Below are 14,655 nucleotides of genomic sequence, written 5' to 3'. Positions count from 1 at the left end.
ATGTTTGCCTATTAAAATACCGCAATCTGATTGGTTAGAGGAAGTGTTCTATCCAACTAGACAATCATGTAATGCATAATATATCAGGGCCTAACTGAGGGTGTATAACGTTTTGTCAATATAAAATATAGATCTAACATGCATGGTACGTTGTAGCTATTGCATGCATATAGTATTGTCACTATAAATTTACAGTATAACTGTTGGTTAATTTTTACACTCGAATGCTACATTTATAACAGTCTTTATTTGCTATAAAGATTCCAAAAAGTCAGCTCTTGCCTCTACGCACTTGTGCAGCTGTTCCACAACCTCTTGCGTCCAATTGCCACTCGTTGTCTTGGTGACGAGCATCATATCTAAGAGGGAGTTGAGATCAGTCTCACCCGTTGATACAACTTTTGACAAAGGTGGGTCAAAACGAAAGTAGGGAACCTCGAACCCAGCGCAAACTGTTGAGGTAGATATGTGGGCAACCTGGGTATCAACGATCTGTGTGAGTGCATGTGTTTGTGTATGAGGACGGGGTGGAAGAGAATACCGACTTTGATCAGACACGTTTTTTTATTTAAAAAGTTGACTTACAGCATTTCCAAGAACTGTGCCCAAGTTTCCAATTGTTTCCTTTACAGCACCTTCAAACCATTTTTTACCAAAGGACAGATAGTTTTGTGCATCAATATTCCCTAACTCTCTATCCGGTGGTATTCCGGTACCTATAGACACAATCATTGATATGGGAAGCATCTCCCCTCTCTTGGAATAGTGCTCTTGAATCCGAGAGATTCCGAGAATGCTCGGATTATGTGCCAGCACTCCACCATCCACGAAGTCATCCATCTCCTTGAACAAGATGGGAGCAGCTGAAGTGTACCGGGCTACTTTCCAGGCCTCCTCTGTATAATTATGCAGTCAGAATTAATTGAACACTTAAAGTCATGCATATCCCGTTGCTATATAATTATGTTGCTATGTGCAATAATGTCATAATTATAAAAAAAAATTATGTACTGACTAAGCTACATGACATTTCCCCTAAATATCGTATATAGCACAGCTTACAGTATATAGCATCATTATTACACACTCTATGAAAGTATCGTCAGGTTGGGGAGTGGCTGTTTTGCAGCAGCATTAAAGGGAATGTCACTGTTCGGGGTGTGACTGTTTGAGGTGCTTTGCAGCAGCGTTGAATTTTGCAAGTGTTCGGGGTTGGGGCTGCTTTACTCTAGCATCGAGGGGCCCCAACCTTTTGTGGGTCAAACTATTCGTCACGCCAATGTTGAATGCGCATGGACTATGCCCTGGGGATACTAACTTAGTGCACTCGGGATGCATAGTCTATATTGCATTTAGCCCTCGAGACGCGTAGTGCTATTACGTAATGCATCATGGATACAGTGAGTTACACTTTATTATAATTATGTGGACTTACGAGTTGAGTATTCATCGTCAAAACAGTTGTTAAAGAATCGAACCTTCAGATTGGAACTGCTTTTGTCCACCGCGCTTACAAGAATCCTATATTACAGACAGCAGTAATAGCAATACAACCGTACTGAGTGCACGTGTGTGATTAAGCTTTTGCACGAGAAAGTAGGAGTATATCCAACTCTGTTATATAGAGCTCATGCGTGCATTGAACGAGTGAGGAGATATGTAGTAGCTAGATTTTATCTTAACGGACATATCTTTCTCGCCTGGGTATCTTGACGTCGTTCATAGAGTAGCCAGCCATATTGGTTCTGTATATGTCAATCAGAGCATCAGTATTGTAGGCCATGCCATGTTTCCCTGTGCCAAAAACCTCGTACCGGGCCTGGAAGTAGAACTGTCTGAGCTCATAGAGCGTTAACTTGGCTGTTTGTGTGTGTGTGTGTGTGCATGTGTGTGTGTGTGTGTGTGTGTGTGTGTGTGTGTGTGTGTGTGTGTGTGTGTGTGTGTGTGAGGACATTATCTGACGTTATTAACTATCCGAGGTTCTACTGTACCACCGATTTCTAAGGTGATACATGCACCTGTACATGCATGCATTTTGTAAGAACAATAGCTATTGTCCAGTGAGTTAGTTACTACAAAATAATTATGTGTACCGAGGAAAAAAATTACCACTCACGATAGATAACACTGATAGCCACAACACCACCCGTTGAGGTGCCTATTATCCAATCAAACAGCTCCGTCACCTTTTTCCCCGTCTCCCTCTCCAACTGGCTGAGAATTTCAATTTGAATTAATCCCCTGATTCCACCCCCGTCCAAACACAGAACTCGCCCACCTCCCTTCTTCAGCTGATCCACCTTAGCAACAAGCGAAGCTAGTTCTCTACCGTTGGAATTATCTTGATCATTGGATAGAATTTCTTGTGTTTTTTGCCGTAGATCAACTGCCGTTCTAGATACAGCTTCAGCAATTATGTCTTGAGATTCAACAGCAGAGCACTCTAATTTGGAGAAATCAAAGCCAGATGCTTTCAAATTATCGCTGTGCTTTGCTCCTGATGATTCCAAAAAAGTGACTAGGTTCGAATCAACAGGTGTTTGCAGGCGAGTGACTAAGTCAAGTGGAGTCTCTCCGTCCGTGTTTAATTGGTTCACATCAGCATTGAATGCAACCAATACTTTAACTGTACCCAGCTCACCAGCCTGCATGCATGCATAGTTATAAGACGTAGAGGAAGGCAATTCACATAATTATACTTGCATGTGTCCTACACCATGCACGTATATATACACAACTACATGTACAATTAATTATAAGTCAGTCATCATACCACTCACTGACTGAGATATGCTTTAGCTCTAGGGTATATTATAGAAAGTCATCTTCGTTTTTACCCACAAGGAATTTGAGTTTGCTGAACTATAATTAACAGCTCTGAGCCTCACCTTAACAGCACTGTGAAGAGGAGAGTTTCCAGAGTTGTCAGGAATATTCATGTCTGCTCGACTGTATGTGAGCATTGAGATGATTAACTCCATTTTCAGTTGTAGCTTGTCCTGTGTGAATGGCCGCTTCACAAGCAAGTGAAGAGGAGTTTCATCGTGCTCATTCGTAGCATTGGCTTCAAATGAAGAATCTTTAACTCTCTTAGTCAATTCCTGTGAAACACGACTTTGTATTTTCATATGCATGTCACTACCACACACGGCATACATGTTTCTTACAGCTATGTACTGTTACAGAAATAATTATAGGCTCCTTTAACTGATGTGATGAGTATATAAGCATGGTAATAACAACTGTGCTCATTCCTGAATAAATGGCTCGGCTTTAAATCCCACTGCTGTATTTTGTTATTTCCCACATAGAGCACTAACCATGCACCGTATACACTATTATGTTTATTGCATGAATGCAATGCTAGTGCGATTAAGCTGTAATAACGAGAATAATGACAATTAAACATGCAGCCCTGATTGTGAGTTATATGAATGGTTTTTTAACATCACTACAACAAGTATATAATTATACAAGTAATCTTTCATTAATTTTGCTTGTGAGGGGGAAGTACCAAAAAGCGTATAGAAGCAAGAAAGCGGGAGAGAGCCATATGTCAATCCGTCACAATAATAATGCCAATTCAACATGCAAATGATATTATGACGTACGTACGTACGTACACACGTAATGTTTCCATGTAATGTAACTGACATGATTGCATGTTGTCTGTAAATGTAATTTCACAGTATGACGCTGTGATCGATTGACATGCATACGGCTGTCCCTACTTCTTGTTTCCACGCTTTTTGGTGCTACCCCCGGCCATTTGTGCAGGAGTACATATCAAGTGAAATTTCAAAAAGCAAGGAATTGCATGGTGGAAGAAAAGACAGGGACAGAAATATGGGCTTGGGTGTAGCAATATATACAAGTACAAGAGAGGCTGGGTTCAATGCTACCGCAGAGCTAATATAGGGTCCTATATACGCTCTTCTTATATCAGCAAGTTCAGTACCGCTGAAAAAGCGTTAACTTGCCATTGTCAAAGATAAAGCTGTTGGTAAGGCTTAATTAAGTTATTGTAGTTAAAAGACAATGCTTTGCCATAAAGCAAAACTTGTATAGAACAGCCGGATTAGCCAATCCACCTGTGGAGGTTGTGACCCTGGTCAGAAGTGGGTTAGCTATAAGTATAATATATACACACAGCGTTATATGCAGAGGTGTTTTGGGGTGTTCTTAGAATAAGCCTCTTTCTATTCAGTTGCACAAATGTTTGTGGTCGTTTTATACTCTGTGTGCATGTGGGCAGAATAATCCATGCAGGTGTGCTGGCGTTCAACCCACATGTAAACAAACATAATTCCTGTTATGATTAGCCCAGGGATAAGCACCAAAAAGCGTGGAAACAAGAAAGCGGGAAAGTACCGTACGTCAATCCATCACAACGTCAGATTAGCAAAATATATATACACGACATTGTATGTTATCCACTTTAACCACTTACATTGTCAAATACATTACGTGGAAAATATTACATGAATAACATTTGCATTATTAAATTGGCCTGTGCATGTGCGTTTTCATGACGATAACTACGACCATCGTAGACTAGTGTGCAAGCATTCTCGACCAACGCAATAAAGGGCATTAAGCCACAGGTAAGCTGCTTCATCATAAATGGGAATGAATAAGCGTATGCGCACTGACACCCGTGCAATGCCGTACTTTTCTCCTTCCGTTATAAAGAAAAATCTGCGTGGGAATAATGTGGCCAGACGATACCTCATGCTCATGATCATTATCTAACTATTGGATCAAGTGGCTTATACGGCACCGGATGTGGAAACGCCCTAATTTTTGTTATTTCCCTTAGCTAACCCGACCCCCTCCCCCTTCCAAAATTACATCCGGTGCCGTATATGCCACCTGACCCTAACTATTTATAGAGAATTCCCTTTACCTCAATGTTATCCAGCTCATGAACTGGTACTTGATCATGATGAGTGTGTGAAAAAAAGGTCTGTAGGACAAAACGTTTTGTTATGGAAGTTTGCATGTCCATCATGACATGCAAGTTAAGTTACTGTATTAAATAGAGATCTAGCTAGATCTATATATCTATTCTTACTTTGATTGCTTGCATTTTCTTGTAGGTATAGAATATCTATATCTAGGGGCGTTTCATGTACATTGTAACATGTAACGATCTACACCTCCAGAACTCTAACCCTTTACTCTGATCCAATCAAAATCGGCCTGGGTACGAGGCTAACCCATGCATGCCCACATCAAAGAAATCAGGCTGAGCTAACACACCCACTGCAGAGTGCTGACTCAGAGGAGGACAACAGTTAATAATTATGGAAGGATGCATTTTCCACCACAAGCGCTGGAGAGGGCAAACTCAGGGACTGTTGAACAGCTTCAGAGGGAAATGTCTCTCTGCACAACATGTAAAATTCTTTCCAAAGGCTGTTTGTATCTGCAAGGAGACAGGTAGATCTAGATCTAGATGGATATTTTGAGGATACTGTATCCTTATAACCACTCTCTGTACACTATGAGGCCTGCCCTGTAAATTTATAGATATAATATCTTATAGATATAATATCTTGTAGATGTAGCTGGAAAATCTCTGGCTTCAATATAGTTGTACAGTCTCTGTATAGTATTAAATAAACGTGAAATCCCTAGCTGAAATGGCTTGTAGCTGCATTACGATTTCGGCTCTTGTAGACTTGTAGCTATGTTACGATCCCTAGCTGAGGTATGGCTTGTAACTACGTACGTACGTTATGATGTCTTGTAATATATAATTATGGGGAAAATGTGATAATCCCTAGCTGAGGTCTGGCTTGTAGCTGCGTTATGATGTCATATAAGGGAAAATCCCTAGCTGAGATATGGCTTGTATTTTTAGTTTTACTGTGTTACACCTAGCTCTTGTAAGTGGTACATGACTGTACTGTGCGTGCTGCAACCCTTACACATTTCTAGATGAGATTGACCAGCTAGTGCTTCAAGGTTTGTAAGGTTTGTGTTGGCCAGAGACTTTTCAAAATAGCATGCAAGCAGGCGGTAATCATTACCCATTATTCTTATTAATTTGGAAAATCAGCCTCGAAGACAGACGACGTTGCAAGCGATTCAAAGGTAGAAAAATTGGCCTTTTTGGGTGGAGTTTGTTGATAAAATCATTAAATAATCTGACATAAGCAATAATGGCATGCCTAAAATGATCATTCGGCCGGGCGGCTGACCAGAAACATATTTGCAACTAACCCATGCGTAATGACTATAAACAGTCACTGAGTAACGAAACGAGATCTACATGTTGTTATACCTGTACTCCTGAATGCTGGATTAGTGCTGTGCAATATTCAATATTTGTGACCCCATCCGTATATGCTCATTTGTGTAATAGGGGCTAGTGAAACTTGACTGTTTATTGAGGTCACCCTTTTCAATCTGTGCATGTCAACAGGCCACAGCTGACTGTTGGTCTGCCCTATGAGGACTTTGTAAGGCTATGTTGCCTATGTGTGACCATAGACTGGCGGCGACAGCCCCTCGCGTGCGTAGCGCGAGAGACTGGCAAACTGCCTATCAGTCACTCGTCTCAGCTGCAACGAGCATTGCAGCCTATCAGATTGCTCAATGTCATATTAGCCTGTAACCGCACTTACACTTCAGGGGATTCAGTGCATTCCATAGTAGCTAAATCTCATAGCAAAATTTAACCACATTATCTATAATGATATTCATGTTTGGTAGTGTCATATGATCTATACACTTCCACTGAGCCCAGAGGAGGTTGGACACGCATCATCATGACGCCTTCAGTCATGTGATAATTATAAACCTTTATAGAATTCCTTTGAGGTCAAAGGTGAGAATGTAAAAGCTTATCAGTGCAAGTAAGAGCTAGAGAACGCTAAAGAGAAACAGATCAATGGTGCTCTGACCTCCTCTGCTCATACAGATCACAATCCTGTTAAACAAAAATCGAAAAGTGTCAAAAAAATATAAATACTAGTCTAGATCCATCTTGGAATCTTTTCAGCAGTTTAGGGAAGGTGAGAGGGCGGTGGGAATGCTCCTAGACCACTTCTGGCTACTTGCAGTGTCTCTGTACAGCCTACAAAACAGTGGAGCATCGAGGTGCCTAATGGTGCCTAATCTTATGAGCGCACGTGATAAAACCTGACGGTGGATGACGCGCGTCCAACCTCCTCTGCACTGAGCCGAGTGACTGATAGGCAGTTGGCCAGTCACTTACACTTCAGGGGATTCAGTGCATTCCATAGTAGCTAAATCTCATAGCAAAATTTAACCACATTATCTATAATGATATTCATGTTTGGTAGTGTCATATGATCTATACACTTTCACTGAGACGAGTGACTGATGGGTAGTTGGCCAGTCGCTCGCGCTTGTCGCCGCCAGTCTAGTCGTGACCATTTCCTCTGTGGATAAACTTATTCAATTCAATTCCTAAGGCTTTAAGTTTTCATTTGTACAAGGAACACAGATGCATGTATGTAGACACTCTGTCTCTCACTATAATAATGCTTTGTTAATTCCCACTTTAGCTCTTCCTCCAATCAAGACTACTGCCGAGTTGACTGCTCTAGGGAAGTGGATCAAGGACGTTTCCTTGGACACAATGTTGGCTACTGCTCATCCTTTGTTAGTGAGCATGTTCAAAGAGGCGGAGTCTAACACATCACCGTTCCGTGACTCGCTCATAAGAGCTAGGTCCATTGTTAAGGCAGCATCAGAAGGTCAGTTAATTAATTGTTACACTTAGAGAACGTTGATTAATTAAGTGTTTTATGAAGTTGGAACTAAGAGTACGTAGGTGTGAGGTATTTGTTTAGTCTACATTAATTACACCCAATCAACAATCAATTAAAGATTAAATTTTTATTGCAGATTTAAGAGTCGCCTATCGACTAGCCTCGATTCCAGGCCGCGAAGAGAAAGGCGGCCTGGTATACCTTGTATGCGCATGCGCGTACATTACCCCAAAAAGGGGGTAATCTGTATATTTGTGGATACTGTCAGTAAAATATATGTCATCAAAATGCCAATTGAATATGAAGGTGGAACTAAGAGTACGTAGGTGTGAGGTATCTTCATATCTGTTTAGTCTACATTAATTAAACCCAATCAATCAATTAAAGATTTTATTGCAGATTTAAGAGTCGCCTATCGACCTACAATATACATTTCAACTGCTAGAGGCTGTGTACATGCTAGGCTGCATGTGATCATGCAAGCTTTCAATTGGTAATTGGTATTTTGATGACATGTCTTGTTCCTCCAGGTGACTACTCGGCCTTGACCCCTCCGCCCAATCCCAATGAAACTCTGCCAAATCCCCCACCCCCCAGCATGACATTCGAGCTACCCATCACGTACACGCACCTCGGGGTTTATTTTGGTACCTCTGGTTCGAATATGAAACAGTTATGCAAGGAGCATGATGTCAAAGTTCATCTGGGGCCAATCAAAGCTGGTAATGACAACCAGTACAGTCACATGACTGGAGGGAGAAACCGGTGTAGTCACCTGACTGGCGAGAAGTTTGAGGTGACCATTACTGGAGGAGGTGTGAGAGAGAGGAATGATTTCTTGGCTGTGCAGAAAGAGATGTTACTCAGAGCACAGCTTGTCTGTGGAAAAAGGGAGAAGCACAGAGAGCATGTTAGTTATGGAGGGTTTTATTATTGTAGGGAAGTGATTTGTTACCGCAAGACCACTAGCTATCACCACACTAGTAAAGCTAAAATGAATTCGTTTCCATCCTGCATTTATTTTAAGCTCTCCTCTTTTCACAGATAGACGCTTGGAGAAAACAAAGATGCAATTACTCTACAGCGTTGCCGAGGGTGAATGTATCATCAGCCAAGGAGGCAGCTGCTGAGCACTTTGAGAAGAAGAAACACCACAGGAAGCAAAAAGGGTGTGTGTGTGTGTGTGTGTGTGCGTGTGCGTGTGCGTGTGCGTGTGCGTGTGCGTGTGTTCATTTAAAAGTGGCTACGTACGTACATGTGCTTGTTAATATTCAGAGTATTCTTGTGGAATGTGGGAATTAATGATATTTAGTGACATACTCGTTGGTTGCTAGAATTACAAAGCCATGTAGATCACTGATGTCTGTCCACACCTCTATAATGTTCGCAGTAAGAACCAAGTGCATGCAGTAGCACTGTGTCCTTTATTTGAACGTCCACTGCTCTTGCTGACATGTACGTATGTATACTCTTGTATAATATTCAGCTCCCCTGAGAAAAAGGCTTCGATACTGAGTGATAGCCGCTGTCTCCACTGTCTGGGAGAGTACCAACCTGGTCGGACGGAGGAGGGGGCGTGTTCCTGTCACCCGGGATTCCTAGGTGAGTGTTCTACCATGCAAAAAGTATCGGCTACGGAATATTAATTTTTAGCAAGAGGCTTAGCTATACATTTTCGCCACTATTATAAATGCTGTGAATCGTACAATATCACAATACCGTATTACTAGACTGTTTTGCGAGCATCAAACATATGCAAGCTTTGCAAAGGTTGATCAATTCGCAACAATAAAATCGCAAAATCTAAATTAGTACTGGTAAATACACACGCTCCTTGCCAGAAAACACAATAGTTAGATCGCAAAGAGTCATTGTTCTGTTGATTTGGCTCATTTGCGCAAAGGTTTTTCACCAGCAAAATATTCTAGTAATACGGTATCACCATAGAGGTAATTTTAGGAACGAAAACACTGTCTTTTGTGGAGTGGAGCTTTAATGCAGTGTCTCTTCCAGTACAGTTATTAATTTTGAAGAAGTCTTGTTACCGGCTCTGTCAATTTGAAAGTATTTACACCCACATTCTATTATAATTGGGGAAGATGTGTTCTGTTGCACTGACATTATGAGTTATCATTGTTACAAAACAAGTATAAATTTGAGACTATAATTGGTGTCAACGTTTTGCACCGTATCCTTTGCACATCACTCTATACTTTATTACATCTCTACCAATCGAGGAAGTAAACATTTCTTTCACAATCTAAATTTAGAAACAAACTTTTTTTTAATGGGCGTAATCAAAAGCATTGCCAAAAAAACTCTTGGACGTATACGTATACCAGTGTGTGCACACAAATTGATTGAGCAACTATTTCCTGCAGTTCCTCTGGCTTCCCCTACTCTTGAGGGATATAGAACAAAATGGAGTTGCTGCCAGCTGCTTTCAATGGAGCAGCACCCCACACACAAGGCTCATGCTGCAACAGGGTGAGTCGACTGTACACTCATGGCTGCATTTAGGGGGGGGCGAGGGGGGTAATTCTCCCCCCTGGGCCTATTTCCCCCCTATAGGCTGGCAGTCATTAGCATTTCTCACCCACCCCCCACACACACACACAGGTCAGGCCCTCTAATATACATTTTGTACTGCTATAGTTACGATGACTTGAGTCATTGCTGTGGTCTAGTTGATGCTCTTAGACCCCTACCAATCGAGGAAGTAAACATTTCACAACTAATATACCTACTGTTCTAAATTTAAAACTAAATTTGGTTGATGTAAATTTAAGAGGCATCTTCGAGACACTCCGATGGCATATAGATGTTAAAAATGTGTTTTGCTAGCTAACCCGTTATCGAGTATGCCCTTTCAATAAGGAAACATGTGTCCTGTGAATAGCACTTTGATTGCTGTACGCAATGGTCTGTTGTTATGTTGATCTGTTGTTATGTTCTGTCAATGCTGGATGTATGGGAAGTGTGCTCAAGCCTGTGCACTGTTGTTACATGTACGTCCTTCCTATAACAACAGAGTGTGTTCGTAATGAAATTAAATACACATTTCATTTAGGATAAAATTATCAAAACATCCTTTTCCTGGGTGGATAAAGATGACAAGTGTATACACTCACACTATGATTTGCAATTGATATCCTCAAGCTTTATATGTATATATATGTTCCTTTCGAATGCTAAACTTTCTCCCTTTCTGCACCCCAGCCGATTTTTGTACTCTTATCCCCTGCCCCCCTCCCCCCCCCCTTCTGTGCAGATGCAGCAGTGCTAGACATTTGTGGAGACCAGGGAAGACAGGAAAGAATGGAAACAAGACCATTGTCAAAGAACCAGACTTCAGTGTACACTAGTCTTAAAACTGCATGACTCGTACGAAATACAGTTGCTTACATAATGTTTTTATATACTGCTATAGCTAACCGCCTACCAGTTACATATCATGCAGGTCAAGCTAGTTTAAGTAAACCGTCAAATTAATGTCCATATGTGTGTATGCATGGTTTCAATTTAAAGTTTTTGTTGGTGGAAATATTCACTTCCTGTACACATGTATATTGTAATCCATGTATGAGTTTTATCATCTTCCTCCAAGAAAATCCGAGTTCTAGCTTGTTAATGCAACTCGTCTGACAGTGTTAACTAGGGGTTGGTAGAGATCTTACCTATTACACAAACCACACCCCATGTCATCACACAAGTAACGTCAAACTATAAATAAATGGCCACATGACTTATCTACATTGTATTTAATAACATAATTATATAGAATGTCAAGGATATAATTAACCACCAGTGCTTATAATCAGGCCTACAAAGTAAAATTGTTTTTCCAAAACTTGCCTAATATTCTCATAATTGTGATATCGAAGTGCCCATTATGCCAGCATAATTCTCAAAAAAAATTGCCTATAATTATAATTTATAATTATTATGCTCAAAATTATACCAGCATAATTATTCTACCAACCCCTAGTGTTAACTTTGCTGATAATATCAGCTCCTTCTGCATGTTTTGTTTACATGCATTTATCTACAAGCCGTTAATTTAGTGATTGAAATGCACAATTAAGTCAATCATGTATGTCGGATTTAATAAATAATTCATGATGATGTAAAATATAATTATGATATGATGATATAATATAGAATGCTTTGGACATTGTCTACGTGAAAAATGATAATGATTTATCCTGTTAAAACAGGTGCTTTGATAATACAAATTAAATCTGTACATGTTTGACTGTCAACAGTCGCTTAAAGTAACAAGTGAAATTGATATTTTACATAATTAGCTATTCTGTTAAGATGATTGATGACTCAAAACAAAGTGTAATAGAACTTATTGCGATGACTCAACCGTTTCATCGTTAATCTCTCCCGAACTTGCTCAGTATCTCGCTTACTCACGCCAGATGATGCGATTGAATCTGTAAAATGGGAAATATTACTGAAAATTCATAAAGGGACATGCACAATGAATATGGTAAACTGTGCTACTATATATATAGGTGACTGTATTGTGTAAAGGCGATCAATCTATTAAATATAAGTGCATGCATGCATGTTCTTATCGTATTGCATTAATATGCATGCATGCATACCTTCAAACAGCTCTGCTGCGAAAAATTGTTGAAACTCTTTTCTTGATATTGAGAATGGTTGATTGGATGGTTGAGAAACACTAGTGCTGGTGATCTTGTCTTGAATATAATTGAGGATGGCATCACAGTGTAAGAATTCAGAGAGGTCGTTTCGAAGTGAAAAAAATTCTGCGGATTGTAGCTTGTCATCTTGGCTTTTGTCGTGCTTATCGAACTTGTAGTTCAAAATATTCTCCTTTAGAGTCAAAGACACTGTATAGAAGATTTTAATAAATAAATGAATGAGCTATACGTATACATATACATGCATGGACAGCTATATTGGTCATGCATGGCTGGCTGCTGTGTGTTGGAGCGGCTATATAAACCCTCTCTGTATGCATGCATGCATAAGAGTTAAGTACATGTACACTGTCAGGTGTTTGCTCACCATTAATGTCATTGTCATGGCGAATGACATTGTAAGTTGAGTGGTCTGTTAGGTACTCCATCAGCTGCTGATAGTCTTCTTGTCTATGATTGTACTGGATGTAGAAGATTCTCAAGAGTTCATCTTGCAGTCTCTCGAGCTCAGTATCATTGAGAACTCCATTTATTAGAGCAAATGTCAATTCTGGGTAGCACTTCTCCTCTCCGTCCAAGCATTGGCTGTTATGAAACATAATTGCCATAATTAAAATAATGTTCATGAATTTCATGCATTTATCTAAGGATGGAGCTGGCCCATGCATAGTGGTGCGGGGGGGGGGGGTTAATTCACTTTTTAGTGGTCCATGCAGGCACTCAGTATAATTATTATACACATGCATGCGTACCATGGTCCGCAACTGTTAGGATTAGGGTAGCTAGCTCCGTGCTTCCATTTTTGTCCGTTACTGTAGCAGTTCCTTGTTTGAGCTGTAGATATAATTATGTTACAGTTAATGACATACACAGACTCTTCATTGTTGATGGTTGACATTAAAATTAATTTTGGCTGTTGGCATGCTAACTTACTGCAGGTTCCGACTTCCAGGTTCTTTTGAAAGTTGCTTGGTGTTCCGTTATCATCGACACACCAACACCACTCTTGTGCAAAACGGTGGCACTGGCGTCTTATGAACTTATTCTCTACACAGTGAGGCCGGTGGCAAAACTCCAAATTCAGATCGTCAAGTGTTAGACTGCCATTATTAGATTTTTCGTAAATGTTAGCTATGTCACAATTTTGATATAAGTTGTTTTTGTGAAGGTCGAAGTTGTCTTGTTGAAGTTTGCATATTGCTATTGGAAGAACATAAAATCATTATAAATACAGTTTCAGCATCAGATATAATTCATGTCTTACCTTGCACTGGGGGAGGCAGTGTAGGACCTGTATTTATGTGTGTCAGTGAGAATAGTGTGTAATTGCAAGGTTTAAAACTGATCAATGGATAATCACCAAACTGATGATGTACATTGTACACATGTAATTTACTATAGATACTACTTTTAATGGTTTCTGACTAACGATTAAAATTTATATCTATTATTATAGTTGGCATCCTAATCATGCACGGTGAATTACACAATTTACTCACATGCTGTTCCCTGAAACTCTACTCGTAGTACTCTGTCCAGCTCACAAGCTGCTTTTTTCATTTCACATAGGTTGTCGTAAGTTTGGCCATTAGAAGCACACACTAGGTCAGTGGGTAAGATACTACAGTCTTCTGGTGCACATTGCTTGCAGTACTTCGTTCCATCGTCTTTTTCCAAACATTTCTCGTCTTCGGCACACATTGAGCAGTCGTCAAGAAAGACAACTCCACTAGCAGACGATTGCGTATTGCATAGTACAAATACCTGCAAAGCAAAAATCATGCAATTACAATATCAGGTGTTGAATCAGATATATATATGCAGACACAATTTTGCATGCATGCTGCACCAAATATTCTTGTGGGATGTTCAGTACATACAGCAGCTGCTGTGGGTATCACCCACTCACTGCAAGTACACACCTACCTGTAGTATTGCAGCCAGTAGCAGGCTTAGTGTTGCTCTTCTTAGTACTTTGCAAGGAGTCATTGCAGCAATAGTAGTGAATGATTTCAAATGGCAGTGAAAGCTGTAGCTATTGCTGGGAATGTTCTCAAAGCACTGAATGTCTTTTGGAGCCAAATCCATGGTAATTTATATTTGAACAATGTTTACATTGAAGCCTCAGAAAATAAACAAATACTTGCATCATAGCTATGTAGCAGGCTCTAGATTAGCCTCCAAATCCAGGCCGATTAATTTTAATCGGCCTGGTCTCGAGGCTAGCTCTA

The 14,655-nt window shown here is 40.2% G+C and overlaps 3 protein-coding genes across 3 annotated transcripts; 1 reads left to right on the top strand and 2 right to left on the bottom strand.

The window, feature by feature from the left end:
- Positions 1-83: 83 nt before the first annotated feature.
- On the bottom strand, positions 84-5,222 carry LOC135344789 (85/88 kDa calcium-independent phospholipase A2-like). The gene is made up of 8 exons (XM_064542085.1): positions 5,075-5,222; positions 4,907-4,966; positions 2,889-3,101; positions 2,117-2,645; positions 1,701-1,860; positions 1,436-1,521; positions 586-896; positions 84-492 (listed from the first exon to the last, which is right to left on the bottom strand). The coding sequence occupies exons 1-8, from the start codon at positions 5,087-5,089 to the stop codon at positions 253-255; spliced, it is 1,614 nt and encodes a 537-aa protein (XP_064398155.1). The 5' UTR covers positions 5,090-5,222; the 3' UTR covers positions 84-252.
- Positions 5,223-5,253: 31 nt separating this feature from the next.
- On the top strand, positions 5,254-11,356 carry LOC135344796 (uncharacterized). Its single transcript, XM_064542092.1, has 7 exons — positions 5,254-5,442; positions 7,539-7,730; positions 8,276-8,655; positions 8,790-8,914; positions 9,232-9,347; positions 10,127-10,232; positions 11,017-11,356. Exons 1-7 carry the CDS (start codon positions 5,307-5,309, stop codon positions 11,108-11,110), a joined length of 1,149 nt encoding a protein of 382 aa, XP_064398162.1. The 5' UTR covers positions 5,254-5,306; the 3' UTR covers positions 11,111-11,356.
- Positions 11,357-11,848: 492 nt separating this feature from the next.
- On the bottom strand, positions 11,849-14,570 carry LOC135344790 (uncharacterized). Its single transcript, XM_064542086.1, has 8 exons — positions 14,351-14,570; positions 13,924-14,188; positions 13,689-13,715; positions 13,358-13,624; positions 13,177-13,258; positions 12,792-13,009; positions 12,362-12,613; positions 11,849-12,187 (listed from the first exon to the last, which is right to left on the bottom strand). Exons 1-8 carry the CDS (start codon positions 14,510-14,512, stop codon positions 12,078-12,080), a joined length of 1,383 nt encoding a protein of 460 aa, XP_064398156.1. The 5' UTR covers positions 14,513-14,570; the 3' UTR covers positions 11,849-12,077.
- Positions 14,571-14,655: the final 85 nt, after the last annotated feature.

This window comes from Halichondria panicea, chromosome 12 (genome assembly GCF_963675165.1).
Source record: "Halichondria panicea chromosome 12, odHalPani1.1, whole genome shotgun sequence".
Taxonomy (NCBI): Eukaryota; Metazoa; Porifera; class Demospongiae; order Suberitida; family Halichondriidae; genus Halichondria; species Halichondria panicea.
This window is presented reverse-complemented; position numbering and strand designations above follow the sequence as displayed.